Genomic DNA, 27,893 nt, shown 5'->3' with positions numbered 1-27,893 from the left:
GTCTCCGGGCTTGTCACAGTCACAGAGCTGGGCAGATACAAACATTTAGAAAATCAGGCAAATCTTTTTTACAGTTTAAGGCTTTATTGTTCTAATAATACAACTGAAATCCAGTGAGCGCACTCATGGCACTGGTAGTGGCACAGTTGGCCTGTTTGAAAGCAGCCTGGTCGCTCTTTAACAAGCCGGCAAGTGAATTACTTTCATTAACTAACGGCATGTTAAAAGCGTATTTGGTCTCTGCAAATGAAGACTTCACACTTTAACATCTGAGTCTGATGATCACTGGATTGATTCTGAGCGGCGAAAATCAGCTGCAGGTGAACACCCTGCTGTGTAGACAAGCGCACTACATTTTCTTGCCTTTCTAACACTGTTATAAAATATAGAATAATGCACATGTATATATATCTGCAACGTTGTTCTTCTATTCCATATTTATATATTTCTATATCTTTTTTTGATTCATTTTGTTCATTTGAACTAGGCTGGTTATTGTGGCGCTGCAGCCCTCTAGTGGGCGATTAAAAAACAGCACCGTTCTCAAACACAGAAGGCTGCCTGGCTTGCTTTACATTTATCCAAAGCAACTTACAACTGCTATACATGTAAGAGGTCGCACGCCTCTGTAGCAACTAGGAGTTAAGTGTCTTGCTCAGGAACACATTGGTGGATGGGTCACAGTGGGGGATTGAACCTGGGTCTCTCACACTAAAGGCAGGCATCTTATCAACTGTGCCATCATCACCTCATCTTACTGTATGAAACTGGACTCTGTGTGAGACTGTTTGGATGTGAAGAAGAACACAGAACATGAATTAACACCAGATCCTGACCGATCCTGTCGGCGTGTTGGGAGATTTTTTATTATTAATTTATGGCTGAAAATACTTCCGCAAAGGATACACCGATGTATCCTTGCTTATAGCTCCTCCAGCAAGCCTCCTCGCTCCTCGATGCCCATTTTAAGAATTGAGATGTCCTTCAAGATGGCGTGCTGAGATCGATTTCTGGGTCACACGCTCGAGGATTGAGGAGTCGAGGAGTCAGAAATTTGGGAAATGAGAAAGGCCCATTGCATTTAGCAAGACATATGCAGGAGGATGGCGAGAGATTTTACGTCAGCACCAAAATATGTGAACTGAATCCCTTGTGCATGCTGAAAACAACTTCGGGGGTCACCCAGCACATCTACTTCCTGTATCACTAAAGCAACAACTTCCTACTTCAGAAATAAACAATTAGATATTTAAATGGCCAGTAGGAAGCAGTAAACCCATGCATAAATCACTGAACATAAGAAAACACAGTCCATAGCGCTCCCTGCCTGAGTTCAGTAAACCCCACACTATCCTGATTGGTGTTTAGTCCTCTGCAGAGAGGAGAAGAACAACTTCAGAGATGAGACGGTGTCCCTTCCTTCACAACTTTCACTTCGACCTTCCCCACAAGGCCGTCCCGGCTTGGTAAGGCCCTTGCAACAATGGTCATGGGCCACACATTTCTCTTTGCTTGATCGTCTTTTAACATGACAATATCCCCCTCTTTGAGTGAAGGTCTCTTGTCTTGCCACCTGTGCCGGATCTGTAAGGTGCTCAAGTATTCCCGTCGCCACCTACACCAAAAGATCTCTGCCAGACTTTGGACTTGCTTCCACTCTTCTTTGAGAAGAGATTTGCTCCCAAAGGTGCCTGGGGGTGGAGTTGCAGCTCCAGTCCTCTGAGCGAGAAGCATTGTTCGAGTAAGGATAAGGGGCGATTCTGGGTCTGACGAAACTGGAATTAGAGGCCTGGCATTCATGATAGCCGTAACCTCAGCCATGAGTGTGGTCAGAACCTCTTGAATAAGGTGTGACTTGTGTTCCAGAAGCATGGCGCCAAGAATGTGACGGGCTATGCCAATCATCCATTCCCATGCCACACCCATGTGCGACGTGTGAGGTGGGTTGAACACCCATGTGCAGGTGTTCTCTTGCAGGTACTTCTGAACACTCTCCAAACTGCGGTTCGGTTCTTCGAGCTGCAGCTCTCGACAGGCTCCAACAAAGTCTGTGCCGCAGTCTGACCGTATTTGTTTAGCGGGTCCTCTTATGGCAAAGAATCTTATCAAGGCGCTCATTCATTGTCTCAATCACCTCGATGCGTACAGCTCTTGTACACAGGCAAGAAAACATTACAGCCCACCTTTTAGAGTTAGCATGTCGTCCTCTAGTGCGGCGAGAGACAACTTCCCATGGCCCGAACACACCAACGTTCTCCCTTGGCAGGTCTGCCATCTGTTGGAGTTCTGTAGCTCTGTGCAGCTTTCTGCAAGTGACGCCCTTGTAAAGTAAACTGCTTATTACTCTCTTTGCGCCAATCAGCCAAACTCCAGCTGCTCTGATAGCTCCTTCCGTGAAATGCCGTCCTCGGTGCTTCACAGCTTCATGATAGTGGCGCACAATCAGAATTGCCACATGGTGTCGCCCTGGGATGATGATAGGTTTCACTTCACCTTGCTCCAGCTTGGACTGTATGATGCGACCCCCAACTCTCAAAAGTCCATTAGTATCAACAAAAGGGTACAGTTCACGGAGGGGGCTCTTCAATGGGAGATTACGCTCTGCTTTCAGGCTCTTTAGTACTCCCATGTAAGCCTCATGTTGTGTACTCTTCAGCACAAAGATCTTGGCTTTCTCTAACTCCTCTCCAGATGGGCCGTTGCTGCAAATGTGCCATCTTCGGCAGTTACTTTCTGTGGAGCAACAGAAGGATGAGGCTATGTGGATAAGACGCGCTATTGCTCTGAGGAGAGTGTTGTACCTGGAGAAACGCTCCAAGTGTTTGAGCTTGTCTGGTTCTGAGAAACAGAGGTGAGGTTTACTGTTGCTACAGGACGTGTCTCACAGTCAGAGGCAGGGTCAACGAGGCCAAAGGTCTCCTCAGGCTCAGAACAGTAGGTAGATGGCTTCTTGAGGAAGGATGGAGCGGTAAGCCATGTGGTGCTACGAAGGAGGGCAGCTGTGACAGACCTTGAACCATGGTCAGCAGGGTTGAGATCTGTGGGAACATAATACCACTGTGCAGGAGAAGAAGTCTGATGGATACGCTGAACTCTGTTGTTCACGTAGACGTAGAAACGTCTTGACTGGTTGCGGATGTATCCGAGAACCACTTTACTGTCAGTGTAGTACGGAATACTGTCGACCTTCAGATCCATCTCTGCAAGGATCATCTCAGCTATCTCAACTGCAAGCACTGCAGCACGCAGTTCGAGTCTGGGAACAGTGACGTCTGGCTGCGGTGCCAACTTTGCTTTCCCAAAGACAAAGCTAACTTCAATGAAGCCTTCACAGGATGTTAGCCTCGGGTAGGCTGCAACTGCTTTCACTGAGACGTCTGCTTCCACGGTGTTGCTGTTCCTGTGTGGCAGAGTAATATCATGTCTCCATAAAGCTTACCTGCTCCCTGGTGCAGCTCCACACTTAATGTAATTGCCACTTCAGCCAGTCAGCACACACTCCCTCTCCATCTCTGTCAGGCCTTCTATCTTCAGCCTCAGCATGTCAAACACTTCCTCTAACATTTGCAGGGTTCAGATGTCAGGGAGAGGAATCTCCCTGACATCTTGAAGCAGTCGGTAGCCCGTTGAGCCCGTGGTAAACTGCAGTTTTATGGCCTGTTTCCCCATCTCATGCCCTCTTATTGTTCATGGAAATAATTAAGCTAATTCTTTTCCATGGCTACATGTTTTGCCCTTAAGATATCATTCATATTTTTCTGTTGTTTTAGAGCTCCTTCTGCCCTCCCTGTCTCATCACTTTGTCCGTCCATCTCCTACCTCAGATCTTTCACACTGGTTCCTGGCTTATTGACTCCTGGTATGTTCCTCTCAGTTTCCTCACAGTCTTCACCTTCCTTGTCATTCGTTCCGTAACTTTCCTCACTCCTCCCTCAACATCTGAAATTATGACGTGGCAGTGTTCGTGTTACATGGAGAGTATATAGGCTAGTCATTGAATTTGACTTCACATTATTGATACAGAAGCTCATTTTAGGTCAATATGTGTTGTGATGTCTAGTGATGGTCAGGTGGCTTCTGCTGACTTTAATATTATAAGATTAAACATTGACTGATTCTTGATTCACGACCAGGTCTCAAGATTATCCTACGACTGCACTGGAAGAATGTAATCGCTATTACACACAAATTCCTTTTCTGGCCTGCTTTCTGACATCTTTCTCTCCCTATAGGAAGTGAAATAAGTTTCTTTGAAGACAGCACATTCAAGGAAATGTACCTATCCTCCCTGGATATAATATAATAAAATGCATTGTTGAATGTAATTGGTTGCCTTGTATATTTTTCCCTGTTTACCAAAACTGTTTTCTTTCTTGACTTAAACTTAACAGCTTCTGGCTTTCATTGACATTCACTTGTTGTGCATGTTTATGTGAAAGTGTCTTAATATAACATAACATTAGAATGTCAGTAATTATGACAATAGAAGCATGAGGAAAAATATCTACACACTGTAAATGTATTATACCTTATGGGAACAGCCCCCCTTCACTCCAAAATGAAAAAGTATTAAATTTAAAGGGCTTTATTGGCATGAAGGTTTCAAGAACAGTGTTTCCAAAGCATTGTTGGGTAAGACAGTTACAGTTAACTTTAAGAGTTATACACCATGGCAAGAGAAAGCACAGCAGCCAGACACAAGGTAGAGCTACTGCATCAGCAAGGTCTCTCCCAGGCAGCAGGTGGTGAGGACTGATGAGTCAAAATGTCTCTGTGTTCTATAGTTTAGCTTATGTTTGGGGAAGGGTGAAAGGGTACATTAGCCATACTGAAATTAATCCCCAGTTAACAGTAATGTTATGGATCGTATTTAGGAATGTTAATATTCACTCAGTAACCATCTCTCCAGTTACATTTCAACAGACCACACCGTTAATGCTGCCTGCTCATCCTTCCCAGGATAGAATACACTGTGTAGTCAACATCGGGTAGTCAACATCGTAATCAATGCACATTATAAGTACAGAGAATAAGTCCTTTGTTTGATGTAATTAGAAGGTCATTTTAACCAGTGCTGTCTCTGTGCTATGATGAACTCTAAATCCTGACTGAAAATCTTCAAATAAACTATGTAGAAAGTTAGAACTGTTTGGCGGTTAGATGTAGGTCTGTAGTTAGCTAAAACCTGGATCAAGAGTGCCTGCTGCTTTGAAGGATGGTAGTACATAAACTGTTAATAAAGACAGATTGAGTGTATCTTGTAAAGAAGAGGCTATTTGGTGAGGATTGATGGGAACAAAGCAATCTAAATATCTTGATATGTACTACTACTAATGTAGTAATATTGCTACAGCTGGTACTTCCACTACCACCACTGCTACTGTTTACAATTGTATTTCTAAGTTAGATGTTTTTTTCTGGTACAGTTATCTCATACACTATAAGCTGAATTTAAAAAATAAATAAGGAAATATAATGTAAGATTTGGTGACTCAGGTTCATCAGCAACCCCCCCTGCTCTCCTCCTCTTCATCATTCATTATCCTCTACATCACAGGTTCTGCAGCAGAAACACACAAATATTAAAGACCCACACTGATCAATAGACAGATACATCCTCAGATAGAATGACTGATATGTTCTTACACAGCCTTGTAGAAACTCTTCTGGTTCATCATGTGCTGCCTGAAGATGTTTATGGCTTTGAACACGTCCATCTGATCCTGGTATTCCCCTATCACCTTTCTGTACCTGTAACACACACACACACACACACACACACAGTGTAAAGGATAAATTAGGACAACATAAATCAAGTACCTAATCTTCTTTACCTGACTCTTTTGCTGTTGAACAAAATACTATCGCTAACTTTCTGGCACCGATTTAGATGACAAGACTGATGATATTTTCCTATATGTAAATAGAGCAGTAGCCGGCAGCTGGTTAGCTTAGTTTAGCTTAGCTTAGCTTAGCATAAAGCCTGAAAACAGGGAGTAACAGCTAGTCTGACTCTATCCAAAGGAAACAAAATCCACCTACCAGCACATCTAAAGCTAATTATTTAATACATTATATCTCACTTTTTCTATCTGTACAAAAAACGAAGTCTAAAAACAACAATTTGCTATTTCACAGGGGTTATGGGCCTCTGAGCAGTTGCCAGGTGACCAGCGGAGATTCCAGGAAGTAACTGGTCCTGGTTAAAAATAGTCAACAAAGAAGAAAACAGCTTGTTTTTACACAAGAAAAGTAAAACTATGTGCAGCAGACACAAACACGCTCTTAATTTTAGCCCCAACGTGGCTCCTACATCCCCCTGTTCAGTAGTGTCTCTTTGCCGTAGCCTCCATAAAACCGTCCCACAGGCTTCATAGTACTACAGTTGTTTTTCTGTCGCAATGGTACTATTTACGCAAGTATGTGGTAATATTTTACCACTGTTAGTACAAAACTCCAAACCCATCACACTTGTAACACAGCCAGTGTTTCATTCAAAGCTTGCTGTTGTGCATTCAATGGGATTGTAAACATCTCTCATTAAACAACCGTTGATTTAAAATATAAGTTTCTCGTGAAATCTCATAAGAACACAAGTTTTAATCACCAAAACACAACATAATGGTATCTTTTCAATTTACTTGTTTTACAGTTTTTTCTGTTGCTACGGTACTATTCACACAAGTGCCATATGTGGTAATAGTTCACGACTTTTAGTACACATCATCAATAAAAACCTTTCTTAACAACTGTAAGTACATCTGACATTGTCTGAGTACAACAAAAACATGTTGAAAGACATGTTTCACATTCAAAATACATTATGTTTAATTCAAAGTACATGCATAACTTTGGATAAGATTGTCTTCTCTCTTGTTTTAATACCTTCTACTATCACTATGCTCATTGTTCTAAATTAATCATCGCTGAAACATCTGCTTAATAAACATGTATGTATCGTTTCATTTTCCTGATATGGTCAGATTCAAAACTTGAGAATCACGTGAGATTTTTACTCTATTTGACCTCAGTGGGATTCAAACCGACAGCCTTAGTGTCGGTAGCGTAGAGCTCTAACAAACCGAGGACTGTGAAAGAATATTCTTATGGGGCTTAATTGATAACTGGGAAAGGCAAGACAGGTCTAGCTTTTAGTCATTAGCTGACCACAAGTGTTCCCTGACCTTCCAGCTCTAATTCTTTCTCTCATGTAACTGTCCTTGTTAGCGAGACCTTGTTAGTAGAATGCATGAATGGATTTTACGTTTCATTGCTTTATCAAGTTAATGTAGAACAATGTTTGCAATACTTTTAAGTGTGTTAAATAATAAATGTAATGTTTGAAGTTCTTTAAATTGAGTTGAAACGATCACTTATTCTGTGCACAAGGCTTTAATATGTGGAAACGCCGACACACAGCCCAGCTGAAAAAATAAGGCTGAATTTAGGCTTGTTATACAGCTCATAAGAACACATCAAATCAAAGCATTATTACAGACTACGCCTGTTCATTTAGCCTAGGCATTCACACCTGCATTGCACCTGCATGTAGAAACACAGTATGTTATACTAGTTAATGTACTTGCGCATCCAGGCAACCTCCTTGAGACTCTCTTCACTCCACTGCTGGTAGATGCTGCCAGCCTTAACCTCAGACCCAGACACCAGCGTGGAACCAGGCTTGAGCTCAGAGAAGAGCTGCTCCCTGGCCAGGAAGTCCTGGAGGCAGGCCCGGGCCGACAGGGCCACCAGCCAATAGACGGCTGCTCCAAAACCACATAGTGGAAAGACTGCAGGGCGAAGTGGAGCCACTGTGGGGGAGGTGAAATGAAGAGGCTCTGGAGGAGGAGACAATGAAAAACTAAATTACAATTTTTTCACATTCATCTGATTTATTTTGATCAAGGTGCTTACATGGGCATTTTTAAAATGATTGGCTGTAATTCTTCTTACTAGTGACCAAAAATGCCCTGTCTGTCTCACCTGGTTTCTGCTTCTGTAGTGTTTGAGTGTGTCCAGCAGCAGTGATCTCGTGTTCTCATCTGCTTCCTGTAAACTACACATCAGGGTCTGCAGGAACAAAAACATGACGCTTACATCAAAACCCTGACACACCAGTTCACCATTTTGAGGTTCCTAATCTTATTTAGGGGTCGTACCAGAACAGGTTTACATGGTTTAATTTTCTTTTTCTGTCAAACTGCACATTGCTGCAGCTCCTCTTTTCCTCATGTCTGTTGAACGCTTCGTTTTAAGCTACCGAGTGAAGCATCCTCGTGAGCAGTACCTATAGTGAAAGACTACTAGCCAATCAGAAGCAGAGTAGGGCGGGTCTTGACGACCTCCTGAACTGTTTTGCTACCCTAATCTGCCCAGCCTTTTCAGTCGACATCCGGGTCGGCCTCCTGAACTGTTCTGCCCCTCTGCCCTGCCCTGTGTCTTAGGCAGAGCGCCTTACCTGCCCTGTTCCCTGTTCCCTAACCCTGCTCTGTCTGTTTTGTCGTCGCTGTGAACTTTATGACCCCCCTGCTCTGCCCTCAGGGCACCCGCCTGAGAATGCTCCTGGCTTTGTCTTTTTTTGTTTTTCTTTGCCTCAGTTCTTAGTTCTGTGTCTTAGTTAATGTCTTTGTATTTTGTCCTAGTTCTGTGTTTTGCATTATTTTGGCGTTGTGTTTAATCCTAGCTTCAGTCTGTTTTCCCTGTTGGTTGTAGTTTTTTGTGATCCGTCTGCTTGTGTCTGAATTAATTTGTTTATTATTCTGATCTGTTACATCTACAGTGGGTACGGAAAGTATTCAAACCCCTTTAAATTTTCATTAATTGTTTCATTGCAGCCATTTTCCAAAAATCTAAAAAGTTCATTTTATTTCTCAGTAATGTACACTCAGCACCCATCTTGACAGAAAAAAACAGAAATGTAGAAATTTTTGCAAATTTATTAAAAAAGAAAAACTGAAATATCACATGGTCATAAGTATTCAGACCCTTTGCTCAGTATTTAGTAGAAGCAGCCTTTTGATCTAATACAGCCATGAGTCGTTTTCGGAAAGATGCAACAAGTTTTTCACATCTGGATTTGGGTATCCTCTGCCATTCCTCCTTGCAGATCCTCTCCAGTTCTGTCAGGTTGGATGGTAAACGTTGGTGGACAGCCATTTTCAGGTCTCTCCAGAGATGCTCAATTGGGTTTAAGTCAGGGCTCTGGCTGGGCCATTCAAGAACAGCCACGGAGTTGTTGTGAAGCCCCTCCTTCGTTATTTTAGCGGTGCGCTTAGGGTCATTGTCTTGTTGGAAGGCAAACCTTCGGCCCAGTCTGAGGTCCAGAGCACTCTGGAAAAGGTTTTCGTCCAGGATATCCCTGTACTTGGCTGCATTCATCTTTCCCTCGATTGCAACCAGTCGTCCTGTCCCTGCAGGTGAAAACACCCCCACAGCATGATGCTGCCACCACCATGCTTCACTGTTGAGACTGTATTGGACAGGTGATGAGCAGTGCCTGGTTTTCTCCACACATACCGCTTAGAATTAAGGCCAAAAAGTTCTATCTTGGTCTCATCAGACCAGAGGATCTTATTTATCACCATCTTGGAGACCTTCAGGTGTTTTTTAGCAAACTCCATGCGGGCTTTCATGTGTCTTGCACTGAGGAGAGGCTTCCGTCGGGCCACTCTGCCATAAAGCCCCGACTGGTGGATTGCTGCAGTGATGGTTGACTTACTACAACTTTCTCCCATCTCCCGACTGCATCTCTGGAGCTCAGCCACAGTGACCTTTGGGTTCTTCTTTACCTCTCTCACCAAGGCTCTTCTCCCCGATAGCTCAGTTTGGCCGGACGGCCAGCTCTAGGAAGGGTTCTGGTCGTCCCAAACGTCTTCCATTTGAGGATTATGGAGGCCACGGTGCTCTTAGGAACCTTAAGTGCAGCAGAAATTTTTTTGTAACCTTGGCCAGATCTGTGCCTTGCCACAATTCTGTCTCTGAGCTCTTCAGGCAGTTCCTTTGACCTCATGATTCTCATTTGCTCTGACATGCACTGTGAGCTGTAAGGTCTTATATAGACAGGTGTGTGGCTTTCCTAATCAAGTCCAATCAGTATAATCAAACACAGCTGGACTCAAATGAAGGTGTAGAACCATCTGAAGGATGATCAGAAGAAATAGACAGCACCTGAGTTAAATATGAGTGTCACGGCAAAGGGTCTGAATACTTATGACCATGTGATATTTCAGTTTTTCTTTTTAATAAATTTGCAAAAATTTCTACATTTCTGTTTTTTTCTGTCAAGATGGGGTGCTGAGTGTACATTACTGAGAAATAAAATGAACTTTTTTGATTTTTGGAAAATGGCTGCAATGAAACAAAGAGTGAAAAATTTAAAGGGGTCTGAATACTTTCTGTACCCACTGTATATTTTCCCCTGCTGTCTCTCTGCCTGCCTGCTCGTTAGTCCCCGGTGTTACATGTTTGCTGTGTGTCTTCAGTCCTTGTCTGGTCATTTTAGCATGTAGACGCTCTGTCTCATGTAGTGTGTAGCTTGTAATGCTCTGTCTGATATCATGTGGATGTATTCAGCCTGCTTGTTTCTGTGGATTTTGGATTTCCGTTGGATTACCTTGTTTTATTTGGACTCTGTTTATGTTGGAAAGCCTCAGCTCAGCCACTCTGCCTGTAAGTGTGTAATTTGTTTAAATAAACCTCTTGAACTGTACCTGCTCAGCTCAGTGTCCTGCATTTGAGTCCACCAACCTATCAACCACACACAATCCTGACATGATAGAATTCTGAATTGTGGCGATTTTAATATGCACATTGACGATTCATCCAATGACATCATCACAAATTCTTTTAACTTCCAACAACGTGTCATAGCCACACTTTAGACCTGGTTCTTAGTCTTTCTTGGTGTAAAAATACAATCTGTGGAGATTAAGGAAATGTCAATATCAGTCCAAGAAATTATTAATTTTAACTGTGAATAAGAAATATACCTGCTTCTTAAATAAACAGAGAGCAAATAAATTCTGTACCCTTTTGAACTCTTTTGATAATTTGCTTCCTGATGGGGCGCCCTCAAATGACTTTATCAATTCCTTCAATTCACTATCTTACTCAATGCTGGACCTTATAGCCCACTTGGGAAAACTGGAAAACAGCCCTAGCAAAATTACATATTAGCAGCTGTGAATGTGATTGTAGAAAAGCTGCATGTATGTAGCACCTCCTTACTCAGTCTTTTGTGTTAAATATTATATTTTATATATATTCCCTCACTGCGTTGAACTATGACACTAAAGGGATCCTGAGTGCATCACGAACAAACACTGATGAGTCTTGACCATGCATCCATATGTGACAGGTTGGGGAGTGAGAATGGGCTGCAGGAACTGTTCTGAGCTGGTTTACTTCATACTTGTCAAATAGGAAGTGTTACGTTGGGCCTCAAGGGTCAATTCTTGGTACAGTTTATTCTCCATATACAGTATATGCTCCCCCTGGTTGAAGTGATTCGCAGATATGGTATTTCTTTCCACTGTTATGCTGACGACACTTATATATTCTCTTGAAGCCCACTGACCTGAATATGCTGAATTCCCTCCAGTCTTTTATATCTGCCAGGCATTTCTGGCAGATATAAAAGACTGGATGTCAAATAACTTTCTTCAACTGAACTCCAACACAACAGAAAGCATTAAGCATTATCGGAGGGCACATCCTGATTTTAACTGAGCTGCCTGTTTATCTTTAGGTTTTATTTTAGTTGCTATTTATTCTAGCCTTATTTTTATAGTTAATCTGTTTTACCCATTTGTGATTTCTATTTCTACTTTTATTGTATTTTGTATCTTATGTTACGTGCCCTTTTTACGTTACTTTTTGTGTAGTGCTTTGTACTTTTGTTTGATAAGTGGTATATAAATAAAGTTATTATTATAAAACGTGCATTTAATAAGTGTGGTTTCTTACTTGAAGGTTTGAAAACCTTGAGACCAAGAGTAGGAGTGTTACAAGACCCTAGATACAAAGTGAAAAGTCAGTTGAAGTGCAAAGTTTAGAGATGTTGTAGGAAAATCTTGGAAACATACAGACTCCACTAACAGAGGCTGAAGAGCTGGAAAGAGCTTAAAATCACAGACTAATGAGAGAGTGGACGGTCATCAGTGGATTAGAGTATAGTTTAGTAAAGAAAAAAAGGCTATGAGATGAACAGGTAGAAAGACAGAAAGAAAAACAGACAAACCAGCAAAATGAAAAGGTGCCACATGCACATTTAAAGAAGTTACTTCCCCAAACAAAAGACATAAAACAGGAGGGAAGACTAAATCACGCCTGCATTTGTGCTGACTCAGCAAGCATTTTATTATATTAGAATAGTTGATCAACAGCATAAAACATTTAAAAGCAATAGCTACAGAATGCCTGAAAGCCTTACTGCATTATATCATGTTAATTTTTCATATTTTGTCACTTGCTGCCTGAATTTCCATATATTAAGACTTATCCAATATAAATTGGGGCGAAAAGGCAGAAATTGGTGCATACATTATCACCAGAATGCAGGAAATGAAGTCTTCAATACCACTTTAAAATCTTGCTTGGGCTCCAACATTGTTAGGGCCGGCCCTGCAAACCAGGCAAAATCAAAAACCTCTGACCTCCAGTGTGCTGCTGACTCTGTGCAGATAGAGCGCCTCCTGCTGGATGAAGTTGTTGTAGCAGCGCTGGGTCAGCTGACCGGACCGGAGCTCCCTGAGGAAGGAGGACGAGCGGAGAATCTCCTCCGCCAACGAGTCGCTGTTGCCCCAAACAACATCAAACAGACTCACACTGGGGACTAAGCCTGAGAGACAGAGGGAAATAAATCAAAATCATATTCCTATGTGACCAACAGGTTCACTGGTTGTTGCTGCATTTTGTTACAAAAGCAGGTGCTTCATTCTTTAAAGACATGATGTCATTCTTGAAGTTTTAGGTTTTTGCATGTATCACGGGCCTTTACAAAGTGTTGTGTTGGAGAGATTTGGGTGGAGCGGAGGGAGAGAGCCTCTGCTTGCCGACTGAGAGCTACTGAGTGACGGGGAGTTGTGGAGGAGAGAGCCAGGGGCAGCTCCGGAGCTTCTGGAAAAATGAACAATAGGAGTTGCAGACGGTTCTGCTCTAGACGGAGCCGTTTCCCAGCAGGAGGAGATCAGAGTTCATTTTCTTTTATTGAATTAACTTTTATATTTTAATTTTGGGGATTAAAAGTGGATTTATCTTCACTCTCGCTTCTCAACCTGCAAATCTGCATCATCGAGTAGTTATTTTGCCATGATTTTGATCCGTTCATTGTAATTAAACCACAACTAAATGTTTATTTTTGGTGCATCCCACCCTATTACCAGATTAGGATCAAATATTTCAGCGGCCAAACTTGCACAATTAATGTGAAGCGAAATTTTGTTTCGCATTGTATGTGAACCACGCAGTCTCTGATGTGAACACACCAAAAGAAGTGTTTCCGGTTTTTACTCTGCAGCGAGTGATTAGTAAAAGTTGCTAGTGGGAAAGATCTGGAAAAAGGTAGTAATTAGACTTTGAGTTGTGATTGTTTTGTCAAACTTGTATTTCCAAAGTCAGACATGGTCCAACAGTAATTTCTTTGCCATACGTACTGGGATGCAACAACAATCAGTAAACTGTTACCTGGTTTCCTGTCGCTGGGGAGGACTTCAGAAGAGGAGCTGGAGATAAACAGAGGAGATTACAAACAACCACTTAATATTTGGCTTTACACACAATGACAAACTAACATATTCAGACACACGTGGTCGATCATCACACATTAGGACCTTTTACTTTATTCTTATACATTTGCAGTTTAAAGCTTTAACAGGAAGCTGCTTTAGAGTGGAAATTTCACGTGCCATCGCTGTAGCGGTTTACATTCAACCCTCTGCCGACCCGACGTCAGCCTGTAATGTCATCCACTCCCAAGTGCCCTCTTAGTGATCTTGGGTGACTTCAACCAAGTCACCATGACCACCACACTAACCAACTTCACCCAGTATGTGAACTGTCATACTAGAGAGGAGAGGACCCTGGAACTGCTGTATGCTAATATTAAGGATGCATACAGCTCTTCCCCCTCCTCCCCCTGGGCAGGTCAGACCACAACCTGGTTCACATCAATCCCTGCTATGTGCTTCTGGTGAAAAGGCAGCCTGCGACCACAAGGACAGTGAGGAGATGGTCAGGAGGCCTATGAGACACTACAGGGATGTTTTGAGGTGACAGACTGGGATGCACTCTGTGAGCCACATGGAGAGGACATATGTAGATGGGCTTACTGAGTGTATCACAGACTACATAAACTTCTGTGTGGACTGCACTGTCTCAGCAAAAACTTTCCATTGTTACCCAAACAATAAAACATGGGTAACAAAGGACATCAAGGACATCCTGAATGCAAAAAGGAGTGGAATAGGGAGGAGGTGAGGGCCATTCAGGGGGACCTGAAGGTGAAGATCAGGGAGGAGGAGAAGTACAGGAGCTCTGGGTTGCACCAACTATGTGTAAGTTCAAACTTATCCTAGTTTGAACGCAATTTCTAACTTAAGTCGGAGTTTACGTGCTACTTACGTTTTAAGGGTTGCACCAGCTGAAATATGTCCAACGTAGACATAAGTTACAACTTAAATCTTACACCTAATCCTTAATAGGTGTAAAATCCTCCATAAAATAGTCGAGTGGTTGTCATAGAGCATCGTTTTTAAGAGGTGGTGACTGGGATCTTCTGCGTAACATAGCTTACACAGCCTGGATGACAGCCCATTTCGGTTAACGAAGGAAAATGCAAATCACAGACTGGTTAAGTTATGAAGGAATGAATTGAAAATGTAGCAAAATTAAGAGTAGATTACTGGCCCAAAGAAAATACTGGATTAAAGAGTAAAAATATAAATAATAAATGAACGTGAAAAGGCCATTACTTATTTTTATTTATTTATTTATTTTGCGAATTTGCGTTACTTGTAACAAGTTACTACACACCCTGCTGCCTGCTGTCTTCAGGTAGGCTGTAATAACAGTACCACAGAAAAAAAGTCTGTAATATTGAGGCACTTAGCTGAACCTGCCTCCAGCAAACTCTTATTTCCTCTACCTTAAGTTTTCAGCACCTCCTTTGCGATGTGTCGGATGTTTCTGGCCTACACAATGTTTTCTGCGTTTCAACCATTTAATTAGCCTATGTCTGATGCGGAGTGTGTGATTGATTGAGTAGTCACTCACAGTAAACCTTCTCGCCTAGCCAACTCAGAAATCGCTGGAGAAAAGTAGGGTGGACAAAACCTAGATTTTGAAATATGAGGGGGACAATGGCTCCTACCTGTAGATAAGTTTTAATGTTACAATTTCATCTTATACTTTACCGTTCGTTACGTAAATTACGTCTATGTTGTAGTTAATGGTTTTACCACTCGATGTCACTGTTGGACTAGCTGTAGATTATCACCTAATCATAATTGTTTTTTTTGTAGGTGTTTTGTTGCTATTTTTAGCCGTTAGCCTCTTCAGTATTGCAAAATGTTCAAAGAGAGAGAGACAAACAGATGACAAAACCCTAATAAACTCTGATTGGCCATGGGATGTGTAAACGTGATTTTCTGCGACACTGTTTAGATGGGTATAGACTTTACGCCAGAGTAGGTAACATGAACCTTACGTCTCGGTGGTGCAACCAAACATTGACACAACTTAAGTCTCAAACTAACTAGTTTCAATGTATGTTTTAGTGTGGACTTTACACCTGGACCCTAACTTAAGGTAGAACTTGCGTATCGCTGGTGCAACAGGCTGCAGGAACATGAGGGAGGTCTGGAGCGGCATGAGGAACATCACTGGCTTCAGACAGACTGGCAGCAGGAGTTGAAGGCAGCTTGGACGGGGCCAACGAATTTAATCTGTTCTTTAACAGATTTGACTCTTTCGCTCCCGCCCACTAACTCATCTGCTGTGTCACCTCCAACCCCACTATTCCCCTCCTCCTCCTCTGGCTCTCAGGTTAACAGCTCTCTCCTGTCTGACGACTCCTCCTCTCCCCCACCTGTGACCTCTGTGTGCCTCACTGCTGACCAGGTGAGAAGACAGCTGAGGAGACTCCACTCTAATAAGGCTTCAAGCCCTGATGCTGCCATCTTCAGAGGTTTTCTGATGACTCTGCGGTGGTTGGATGGATCAGCACGGTGACGAGGCTGAGTACAGAGCTGCGGTGGGGACTCAAGACTGAACCATCTGCAGCTCAATGTGACAAAGACTAAGGAGCTGGTTGTGGATCTAAGGAGAGCAAAGGCACCAGTGACCCCTGTTTCCATCCAGGGAGTCAGTGTGGAGGATTACAAGTACCGGGGAGTGCACATGGACAATAAACCGGACTGGGCCAAGAACACTCAAGCCCTCTACAGGAACTGCGCAAGAGTCGTCTCTATTTTCTGAGGAGGCTGAGGTCCTTCAACATCTGCAGGACGATGCTGAGGATGTTTTATCTGTGGTGGCCAGTGCTATCCTGTTTGCTGTTTGCATGCTGGGACAGCAAGTTGAGGGTTGCGGACGCTAACAGACTCAACAAACCGATCCATAAGGCCAGTGTTGTTGTGGGGGTGGAGCTGCACTCTCTGTCAGTGGTGTTAGAGAGGAGGATGCTGTCCAAGCTACATGTCATCTTGGACAGTGTCTCCCACACAGGAGCACTTTCAGTGCAAGACTCATTCCCCCAAAATGCACCACAGAGTGCCACAGGAAGTCATTCCTGCCTGTGGCCATCAAGCTTTATAACTCCTCCCTCTAAGTGTCTGACACACGGGCCATTAGTAAGTTTTTAAACTGGACTATTATCTACGTTTGTGCAATATTATCTGTTTAATAAATATTGTGTAATATTGTCTGCTGCTATTTCTTCACTAGTCCTTTTTGGTTCACCATAATAATTCTTAATAATGTAAATATTGTACATACCCACACTCCTTTATATTTTCTTTATATTTTATATTTATACTATGTCCTGAGTTGTTTAATACATCTAGATGTGAATATCAGGAAATGAGAGCTGAAATTCTGAACTCTTGTCTCATACTCATCTTTTGATCTTAAACCCAAATGTCTTCAGTGAACAACAAAAACAAAGGCATTTGCCTTACTGTTCCAATACTTTTGGAGGGGACTGCATTTATATACTCTTTATCTATTTCTATTCCTTATGCCTTGCCAAGTGTGCAATTGTGACAAAAATCAAGGGATCAATAAAGTAATTCTAAATAACATATTGTACATATTCTTTATTCATTTTATAATGTTTTTAAAATCTTATTGTCAGTTTTATATTTTTATATGATTCTTGAATTGCAGTACCTGCTTAATCTTTCTTTCTACTTTCTACTTACTGTTTGTTGTTATGCACCAAAATACCGGAAGCACATTCCTTGTATGTGTAACCCTACTCGGCAGCTGATTCTGACTCTGATACTCAACAGATTTTGTGTCACTTAAAGTAAATAACCTGAACACTTCCAACATTGTTTTTAAACTTTAGCCTACCTGGCTGTGGTGGAGCAGATGTAGAACCTGAGCTCTCTACAGGGGGCGCTGTGCAGCTTTCCACCTGAAAAGAAAACACACAAAAGTATCAAGTTTAAGTTTTAACATTTTTAAAGAATAATAATGAAGTATTATGTAATTTAAACAACAAATTACAATACATTATTTATTCATTTAAAAAGGAATAATCCATTTATAAACTACATTGATCCATTCATTCCTTGTTTTTTTCTTTTACTTTTTGGTGCCATTTCCAGGCAAGCCCCGCCCTTGTTGGTCTTTCTCTGCCTCTGATTGGTCCAATCACTCATCCTGAAGGAGGAGTTGTCGCTCCAAAACCAGGAGCTGTTCTTCAGATGAGCAAAACAAAGAGACACTGTCACCTTGGGCTGTGGGTAACTGTGATAGTATTTCTCACTATTATTAAAATGTTAACAAACCAAATAACAAACATAAATCAATAATGTAGAAAATAATCAGCAGATTAATCCATAATGAAAATAATCATTAGTCGCAGTCAGATACAAAATAGCTCCAATGAGTTCCACCTCAACAACTACAAACTCCTGCTTTACATTAATGCATGAGGAATAATAACCTGGTGATAGAATATATTATAGTGTAACAGTGACAGGAGACATTTTAGTACTTTTATTTTTAATACTTTACTTAGGCTACTTAAAGTGTTTTTACAGTGTGGTATTAGTACAGTACTGAAGGATCTGAATACCTTCTCCTCCACTGGAGAGATGTAATGTTTGTTTAAATAAAGTCTTGATATAAGAACAAGAGCACAGCACGCTGACACAGACACCATACCTGCTGTTTCTGGTATCCACCCAGCCACACAGTTGTGTGTGTGTTTGGTAGCAGACGGACAAACTGTCTCTCCTCTGGTGTGTGAAGCGACGCCAGTTTACCAGCTGCCTGAAAGCACAATAACTAACACACACACACACACACACACACACACACACACACACACACACACACACACACATTAAACCACACTGAAGCCATGTAATACTGAATCTTCTATTGTATAAATTTAAATGTGTTGTATCTTCAGTTTACATCGGCATCGCTCCAGGAGCTCCACACAGGGTAGAAAGCGAAGCATCTCTGCCCAAACAGGAGCCACCGAGGTGGGCATGAAAAGACCTGCTCCGTCCCTGCTGACACGTTATTTAATTATTAAGTTTGAAAAAGCCATTTGAATTACATATTTATTCAGTACAAACCCACTGTGGAAACGAGAAATGTTATTATTATTTTAATGTGACTGACAGGAATCTCCATCTTACTGTTTTTCTTACCTGAAGCTGACAGTGAAGCAGACGTCTCAGTCAGGAGGACAGTCAAGAGGAGAGGAACTAACACACACACCATCATTTACCTGCAACACACACATATTTACACTATAGCAGAGGCACATCACGCTGCGTCTGCCTTTTGTTTGCTGCTGCTTTAGTTCTGTGTTTTTGCTGCCTGGATGTAACTAGCCTTCTCGTTTATGATCGCAAAACTTTGTTTGACATCCGAGCGTCCCGTGAGGCTTTGGGGCTGTCTAGAGATGGTTTGGGAGAACATGCTGGAAGCCTCCCCCCATGGTTGTCCAACATCCCAGACTACATGCGCTGTGTCCCGTGTGGTCTTCCCCGGAAAAAGCGCCACAGGAGACGTGGAAAGCGTGCCGGAGTTCTTGTTCGCCTCAAGGCTTACCTGAGGTCCTCGGATGTGCCTCATCCTCGTCTCCTCTGCGGTGCGGTTTCCTTCTTGCCGACTTGGCTTCACAGCATCTGTCGATGGGTCAAGCCTCTGCTGCCTTGGTGACAGCGTCTGGTTCGGGTGCTGTTCCTCCGACGCTGATCCACATTAGACCTGCTGTCTCATGGTTTGTGTGTTTATGTAAATGAAATCTGTAACGTATGTATTTCGGATCACTTCCCTGTCTTAGGGATTTTTGTTGAGAAGATTTTTGCTCTTCGATCATCTGTAACCACATCCTGTGACCATGATCCCTCTGCTCCTCCTGTGCCTTGCGGTCCTAGATCAGTTTGAGTCCATATCAATCTCCTCCCTATCTGAGGTGGTCCATCATCTGCGGCCCACAAATTGTCCCTCAGACAGCATTCCCTCTCGTTTGATTAGAGAAGTCTTTGATACCGTTGGACCATGTATTTTGTCATTGATAAATACCTGTTTGGTCATGTTCTGTCCGCCTTTAAACAGCTGTTGTACAGCCCCTGCTAAAAAAGGAAAATCTCAACCTCTCTGTTCTCTCTAACTTCAGGCCCATCTCTAAACTGTCTTTCTTAACTAAAGTCCTGGAGAAATTAGATTTTACCTAGCTGCAAACATTTTTAATTAATAATAATGTTTATGAAAAGTTCCAGTCCGGCTTCAAACCCCGTCACAGCACTGAAATGGCACTTTTAAGAGTTTTTAATGACTTGATTTTAACTGTTGACTCAGCAGTCTCTGCAGTCATAGTGCTGTTAGACCTCACTGCTGCCTTTGACACTGTTTTGTGTGGGAATCAAAGGTACTGCACTTAGGTGGTTTCAATCCTATCTAACCGATAGGAGCTTCTCTGTCCACCTCTGAGACAGCCCCATTTACCTGCGGTGTCCCTCAAGGTTCTGTCTTAGGCCCCATCTTATTTTCTTTGCATATGCTGCCCCTGGCCTCCATCTTTGAGAGGTATGAGGTCTCTTTCTACTGTTTTGCAGACGATATTCAAATTTGTTTGCCCCTGAATGTAAAAACAAAGGGCTCACTGCAGCCCCTGCTTGACTGTATGAAGGATATCAAAACGTGGATGAACCTAAATTTCCTCAACCTAAACGGAGACAAGACAGAGATGATAGTGTTTGGACACCCTGAACTGCTTGATGTAGATTCTCTCGGCCCTTTAACTTCAAACAGCCGCTCAACTGTGAGGAGTCTTGGTGTTGTATTGGATAGTGCGTTTAAATTTGATAAACAGATATCCGCCACTGCCAGTTGAGAACTACAGCCAAGGTAAAGACCTATCTCCCTCCTAAAGATTTGGAGAGGGTGACAAATGCCTTCATAACTTCCCGCCTTGACTAAGGCATCTCCTTATATGTGGGCTTAGACAAGTCATCGATTCAGCGCCTGCAGTTAGTCCAAAATGCTGCTGCCCGCCTCCTGACAGGAAAGAAGAAGAGGGACCACATCACACCTGTGTTGCGCTCCCTCCACTGGCTTCCTGTTCATTACAGGATTGATTTTAAAATCTTACTTTTAACTTTTAAATGCCTTAATGGATTGGCTCCATTGTACTTAACGGAGCTTCTTCACGTTCATACTGCAGCAGAGATCCACCAGTCTCCTCCTCCTGGATGTACCCAGAAGCAGACTTAAAACCAGAGCCTTTAGTGTAGCTGCCCCTAACCTGTGGAACAACCTGCCAGTCCATATCAGAAATATCAGAACGGCCCCAACTCTCGAACGTTAAATCACTGTTGAAAACACATCTCTTTTCTTTGGCATTTCTAGTTAAGTCTGTTATTATTCCTGGCAATTTATTATCACTATATATCGTATACTGTATATTATAATGTTTTATTGCTGTACTTTTACTGTGTGAGTAGTGTCTTGTTGTATTTAACCTGTGAAGCACCTTGGCCAACCTTGGTTGTTTTAAGTGTGCTATATAAATAAAATTGATATTGATAATATTTACTTTATTTATTTATATACTTATATATTCTATTTTAAATTTTTACTTTATTTTATCCCTGGTGTTTTATGATCCCTGTTTTTTATTTTGTTTCTGTAAAGCACTTTGTAACCTTGTTAAGAAAAGTGCTGTATAAATAAAGTTGATTAGTATTATATTATTAAAGAAAACAGAATAGCTCTTTTAAACTTCAAAAAGGAAGTTGGCAAATATGTCATAAGTCAGACGCACCTGCGAGTTGGAGGAAGGAGAAACAAAAGCAGCACAGAGGAAAACTGAAAGAGGAGTGCGAGTGGCTAAAGGAGGACTGAAAGTCTTAATCCGGTTTACAATTATAAAAAGTGGCATCAAGAGTGTGCATTACCTCACATTTAACTCTCAACCAAATGAAACCTGTATTTCAGAATCAGAATCAGAAGGAGCTTTATTGCCAAGTAGTGTTTTACACATACGAGGAATTTGCTGTGGTGATAAGGTGCTGCACGTAGACAAACATACAGTCAACATAAATAAATTTAGAAATATATAAATATGGAATGGAAGAACAACGTTGCAGATAAATACATGTGCATTATTCTGGGTCTGTGCCGTGCAGAAGTAACACAACGGAAAATAATATTTTGCACTGCCCCTAAAACCTGCTGATTGCCTGAACAGAACTGAATTAATTACATTATATGTGCCAATAAAATTTCAACATTTGAAAAAGCCATTCTGAATTAATTCATAGTTATGTGACAAAGTTTTCATTCAGCAGAAAAAGCTTCAACCTCAGGAACAGCCGTCACATGTTAAAGCATCTGGTGGTACTCGTCCAGAAAATTGTGAGTGTTAAACACTTACCTGCATTCTGGTGTTTTTCTGCACCAATTTCTGCCTTTTCTGCATCAATTTATTGTGGAGATTATTTATGTAAAGGGACACACAAAATTCAGGTGTTGCTGAATTGTGGCGAATAATTAAGAACATTTTGATGTTTTATGACCTTGTAACTGATTATTTATTTCCATCTTAAATGTGCAATTGTACTACTGCCTGCCTTGGCCAGGACACACTTGGAAAAAGAGTTTTTCTGATTTAATGATTTAATAAAGGTGTAATAAAACAATTTAAAAACTAAAACTGTAACAGAATATAATGCAGAGCAGCTCTCATTCTGGGTTGCTTTCAGATATGTTTTTCCTGTAGATCAACTTTTAATATCATCACTGCTGAATCAACACACATGCAGACGTGACTGATTGAGGTAACCTCTTTAAATGTGCATGTGGCACCTTTTTACCTCATCAATAATTAATTAAATCAATTTAATTCAGTTATAAACTCCTGGACTTTAATAGCTCCTGTGTTTCAGCAGGTTTTCTGCTCATGTTCAAAGTTCTGCACATTCAGAATCTAACTGGGTTCTGTGATATTTCCAGAATAAAGGATATTTTGAGAGGTCAAACAGGATAAATCATCATGAACTTTGCCTGCCGCATTGTATGGAAGGGATCCATACCACGGATTCTGCAACCCGTTGCACGACTACTATCCATGCTAGTGTGGAGATTTAATTCTTGCATGTTTTGTTGTGCAGGATCCCAGCCCCGACGTATTTTTTTAAGTATCCCATTAAAATATTCCTGCAAATGCAGTGAAGAAGCTGATTATCTGTAATTTAGCTATTTCTACAATTATTTTCCTTTTTAAATCTCCATGAAGGTGTTCATAAGATCACTTTAAAATATCACTTTTGCTGCCCACCAACTTTTGTTACCTGTGCCTTTTATTATAGAGATGTAGCCAATCAAACCGCTTGTTTTGCAGTAGCACAGGCTGCCAAAAAAATCTGATTATCCTGAAGCATCTAAATAATCTTCACAACGCAAAGAATTATTTTGGCAGCAACACGAGAGCAGCTCCTTGTTGAAGCAGGTAAACCTACATACAGAGGAAGCTGTGCGTCATGCATAAAACCCAACAGGACTGTTTTATCCACCCATATTTTCTCTCTCTCTGTGTGCATCTCAAAAATAAATAACAGGTAGCTGCTGAGTGAAAGATTCGTTTCACCGTTGGACATCGCGATAAAACAAATTGTAACCGATGTGTATTAAAGAAAAGAAACAGGCTAATGTCCAAAGCGATGCTCTGTTCAACAACAAGACACCTTTAATATATCTCAGTCAATGCAGTGATCGTCTGACATAGATTATACAATGTGTAGTCTTCATTTGCTACTAAAGACGCCACCAGTGCCGTGATGTGCGCTCACTAGATTTCAGTTGTATTAGTAAAACAATAAAGCCTTAAACTGAAAAGATATTTGCCTGAGTTTCTAAATGTTTGCATCTGCCCAGCTTTGTGACTGTGGCAAGCGCCCGACCAGCGCTTTACTGCGTAACTGCGCGCACACAGCCTGGATGATCATTTCAGTTAATGAAGCAAAATGCAGATTACAGACTGGTTAAGTTATAAAAGGTATGAATGGAAAATGTAGCGAAATTAAGAGCAGTCCTACATTAGATGTACCCACCCCAGCTGCAGACATCATCACTGCTGCCTTCAACTAGAAGTAACAGCAGCACAAAGAAGAAGAAGCTGCACCGGCCTCGAGCAACTTTTTTTCTCCCTCAACATTTCTATACATTTTGTCCGCGACTGATGGTGAGTGTGTGAGTGATTGACTGGTCACTTAAACCGCCTCCTCAGGCCTCCTATGACCCAGCTTCGAAATCGCCTGAGCCAGGAAGGCAATGCGAAATAAAACGTTACATTAGGAAAGAGGGGGAGACACAACATGATTTTGAAATGAAATGTGTATAATGCTTCCTCTGCCTGTCAGGTGATGACCTCACCACAAATCCACACAAGTTCATTTCAGCTCCTCTGATAAAGTGCAGCTCACAGCTGCTTCAGGTGGAGCAGAGAGGACAGACACAGAGCTACAGCTGGATCATTTTATTCTCTGCTAATTTGCAGTAGATTAAATATTAACAATAATCTCTCGCTCGCTTCCACGAGTAAAGTTACATTTTCGGCTTTTTGTTGTTTGATTTTTAAAAACCCTTCTGAGATCCGGGGCTTTTCAAACGACGCGGCTTCATTGAATTATATAAACGTGTAATTATTCACTTCATCATCTTTTACACATTAATATCAATAGTTTTGACTTGGGGTGCAAAACAGAGTTGAAAATATCCAAACGTTTTCATTAAAATTTACAACAGGATAAAATACAGGAACATTTTTACATGTGGAAAAATCCACAATATCCAAATAACGATGGAATTTTACTTTATCCATAATGAGCCTAATAAACAAAAGAAGTTGTTTTTAACTCACATAACATGAATAAATTAATATAACATAAATTAATCTGCACATTGATTTAACTTCAAATAGGCCTATTATAAAATTATGAGATATCAAACATTTAATATACAAGTTTTACTTTAAAAATCAACTCTTACCTGCAGTGAAACGAGTGCTGACTCTCCAGTGTGATGTGCTGCTGTGCCGGTTTGATTTATGACTATTTAAGGTTCAAGGTACAAGGTAGATTATTAGTGATTATACAGCACAAGGCTGCATAATGAAACTAATTTTGTAGTTCCTTCATGCTACACACACAACATAGGCTATTAAGTGTAGGCCGAAATTAAAATATGGTAACATATGAAATAAAATGTGGTGTATAACATATGTGCATTTGACCATTACAGTTTAAAATAATACTCTGCAGCTGGAGAGAGGCTCAGTGAACTCTTAAGGGGGAGTAATGATTGATGGGTGTGCAAAGAGTGAACCCTCCTATGGAATTTGACCTCTGACCCAGTGATAGGGGGAGTAGAGAGTAGTGTGTATGAAGGGACTGAACCCTTCTATGGTGTCTAACAGATGTTTACACTTATCCTACAGCACCGTGCCCTTATATGGTATTTAGCAGAGACCTAAACATGTCCTATATAAGCTGTGTTCGATGTACAGAGAGACAGAGTGGCCATCGGGCTGGGTCACTCTCCAAGCTGCTGCAGAGCTTGTAATTGATGCTGAATTCCTTGATGTAATAAACTTTTATGATCAAGAACAGTGTCAAGCGGATTTCTTCTCAACACATCATCGCAGCATTATTGTTCGGACACCACAAAAATAAAACATATGCAGTTATTTAGCCCTGCAATGGACTGGCGGCTTGTCCAGTGTGCACGCTACCCCGCCTTTCGCCCAGTGTCAGCTGGGATAGGATCCAGCCCCCTGCGACTCTGTACACAGGATAAGCGGTTGACGGCGGATGGACACGTACACCTCAAACACTCCACAGTGCATTTTCTGAATTTGCATCTGGGGCGCATGAACAGCAGCAACCAGATGATAACATGAAAGTTTCATCTTCACAATAAACAGTCTGACATTTGGGAAACAGAGTCCATCTTGACTGCGTTTGAGCACCAAGCATCATCGATGTAAAAGTCCACCTCTCTAAAGTCTCTCTAAAAACTATTACTGGGATAAACTTAATTTTATTGGTGAAACATTTTTACACCTAAAAATATTGAGAAAATTTAAAAGCTGTGAATTCATGAAGTAGTAAATGAAAGTTAAAACAATTAAGTAGATCTGACTAACTAAATTTAGTATCCTAAAGATAAAATTGAGTAGGTCTAGATCTAATTAAAATCTTAAGTGTCTGTAATAGAAACCCTTTGAGAAAACCACTAATAAATTTGAGTAGATATAACTGAAATTCTAAGTAGATATAACTAGAAACAATACTATTATTTAACAAAACAAATGTGCAATATTTACTCAATGATTTACCTGAATTCAATACATATTTAACTATTAATTATCTAAATAAATATATGTTACATGTTCTTAATTCTTTTAGCTATATTTACCCTTTATCTCCAGGAGTACATACACAATATATCTCAAGAAAAACAAAGCACAACAAAACACATCGCATTTTAAATAGAAAAGTATTTATCCAATCTGTTTACTTTACAAAAAGGCAATATAAATAACAAATTACACGTGTAACAATGACCCACTATAAAAACAGTGAGCTCAACTCTGCACATTAGTAAGCTGTCTCTCAAAAATGGGTGAAATGCACCAAGAACAATTGGCCTTTGAATTAACGTAAGGTCCAGTGTGTAGAGAGATTTGCAAAATATAGCAGACATAGAATATGATTTTCACAACCTATGTTTCATTAGTGTATAATCACCTATAATGAGCCTTTTTATTTGCACAGACGGCACGGGTCCTCTTCCTCAGAGTAATGTTTCTACAGTAGTGCAGAACAGACAAATCAAAGACGGCTCTAAGGCCAAGTGTGCACGAGAAACTACGGTGGCAGTGAAACTTCTGAAAAATGGGAAGGCCCTCTCTAGAGTCATTGTTTGGTTTGTCCAATCAGGGCTACTGTAGTAACATGGTGGACTCTGATGAAGACGAAACGTGCATTCTCTAGAAATAGACAATTTTAGGTACACCTTGAACAATCTAGTGCTTTGCTGTAAAGTCTATTTTTATGATACATTTAATGTTAATGGTTTGTTAAATATCACAGAGGTGCTGCTGTGAATTTCATTAGACTGTTCAGGTGTATCTAATTAATTGTCCATGCTATGAGAGTAATTGGCTTAACCGAACTCTGCATATGGCAAATATGCACCAAGAACAGAGATTTAACAATTACACAACAAAACTGAATACCAGTCCAAAATCCAATGTTCACTTATGTAAACATTAAGACAATCCACCAGCCATCTTGCCAGACAGTAGTCAGCAACTTAGGTACACAGGTAATTTTTCAGTCACTGAATTTAGTTTGAAAGGTTTCCAGGATCCAGATCCAGCAGTACTTTTTGGAAGACCTCAAAACTGTAACTTTTGAGATTCTTGGGGGTTTTCCGATCCAAGGCATAGTCCCAACAACTAGCAGCAGTTTGAGAACAGTGATGCCCTCAGTCACAGTCCCTACATCAGTAGGTTATTTGACTGACCCATCTTGGTTCCGCAGCAGGTAAATCTTCACCTCTCCTGCCAACTCCTCTTGAACACCGACGGGTGCATTTGCAGCATTCTGCAGACATTGTAAAGAGGTTAGAGCTCACTTTCTTTGTAATAATTTCTCAAGAGTCTCAATATTAATTATATTTATTTAGAAATCACTCTCCATATAAATATTTATAAACACACGTTAAATATCAGTCATTCACAATATGGACACTACTACTGGCTATATTTTTGGGTGCATTGAAAAACGTTTTGTGGAGTCATGTTTGTAAAATCCCCCAAAAACTTTTTTTACTTATCTGTTAGGAAATGTATTTAAAGGCAACACATAATACATAATGGTTTCAAAAGGTTTAATATGTTCACCAGTAAAGTCAAGTGTGCCTAAGAATGTCCAGAATTAAAATCATAAATAGGGTCAAGGCAATAATCATAAATAGGCGCTTTCAGTGAATCAGAATCAGAAGGAGCTTAATTGTCAAGTAGTGTTTTACACATACGAGGAATTTGCTGTGGTGAGAAGGTGCTACATGTAGACAAACATACAGTCAACATAAATAAATGTAGAAATATATAAATATGGAATAGAAGAACAACGTTGCAG

The 27,893-nt window shown here is 41.0% G+C and overlaps 1 protein-coding gene across 2 annotated transcripts; it reads right to left on the bottom strand.

The window, feature by feature from the left end:
* Positions 1 to 4,569: 4,569 nt before the first annotated feature.
* On the bottom strand, positions 4,570 to 24,973 carry LOC119913003. Of its 2 annotated transcripts, none has more exons than XM_038732308.1 (12): positions 24,736 to 24,973; positions 18,888 to 18,967; positions 18,646 to 18,746; positions 18,391 to 18,513; positions 17,810 to 17,921; positions 17,572 to 17,635; positions 13,684 to 13,721; positions 12,654 to 12,838; positions 7,984 to 8,070; positions 7,583 to 7,838; positions 5,647 to 5,751; positions 4,570 to 5,560 (listed from the first exon to the last, which is right to left on the bottom strand). In XM_038732308.1, the coding sequence occupies exons 2-11, from the start codon at positions 18,961 to 18,963 to the stop codon at positions 5,738 to 5,740; spliced, it is 1,056 nt and encodes a 351-aa protein (XP_038588236.1). In that variant the 5' UTR covers positions 18,964 to 18,967; positions 24,736 to 24,973; the 3' UTR covers positions 4,570 to 5,560; positions 5,647 to 5,737. The 2 variants fall into 2 exon arrangements, with proteins under 2 accessions (XP_038588236.1, XP_038588238.1); XM_038732310.1 differs by having other exon boundaries at positions 18,646 to 18,743; positions 24,736 to 24,969.
* Between the last annotated feature and the right edge of the window lie 2,920 nt (positions 24,974 to 27,893).

This window comes from Micropterus salmoides, unplaced genomic scaffold (genome assembly GCF_014851395.1).
Source record: "Micropterus salmoides isolate LMB-PRFRI ecotype aquatic unplaced genomic scaffold, ASM1485139v1 Ms_hic_scaffold_2, whole genome shotgun sequence".
In the NCBI taxonomy this organism is placed as follows: domain Eukaryota; kingdom Metazoa; phylum Chordata; class Actinopteri; order Centrarchiformes; family Centrarchidae; genus Micropterus; species Micropterus salmoides.
This window is presented reverse-complemented; position numbering and strand designations above follow the sequence as displayed.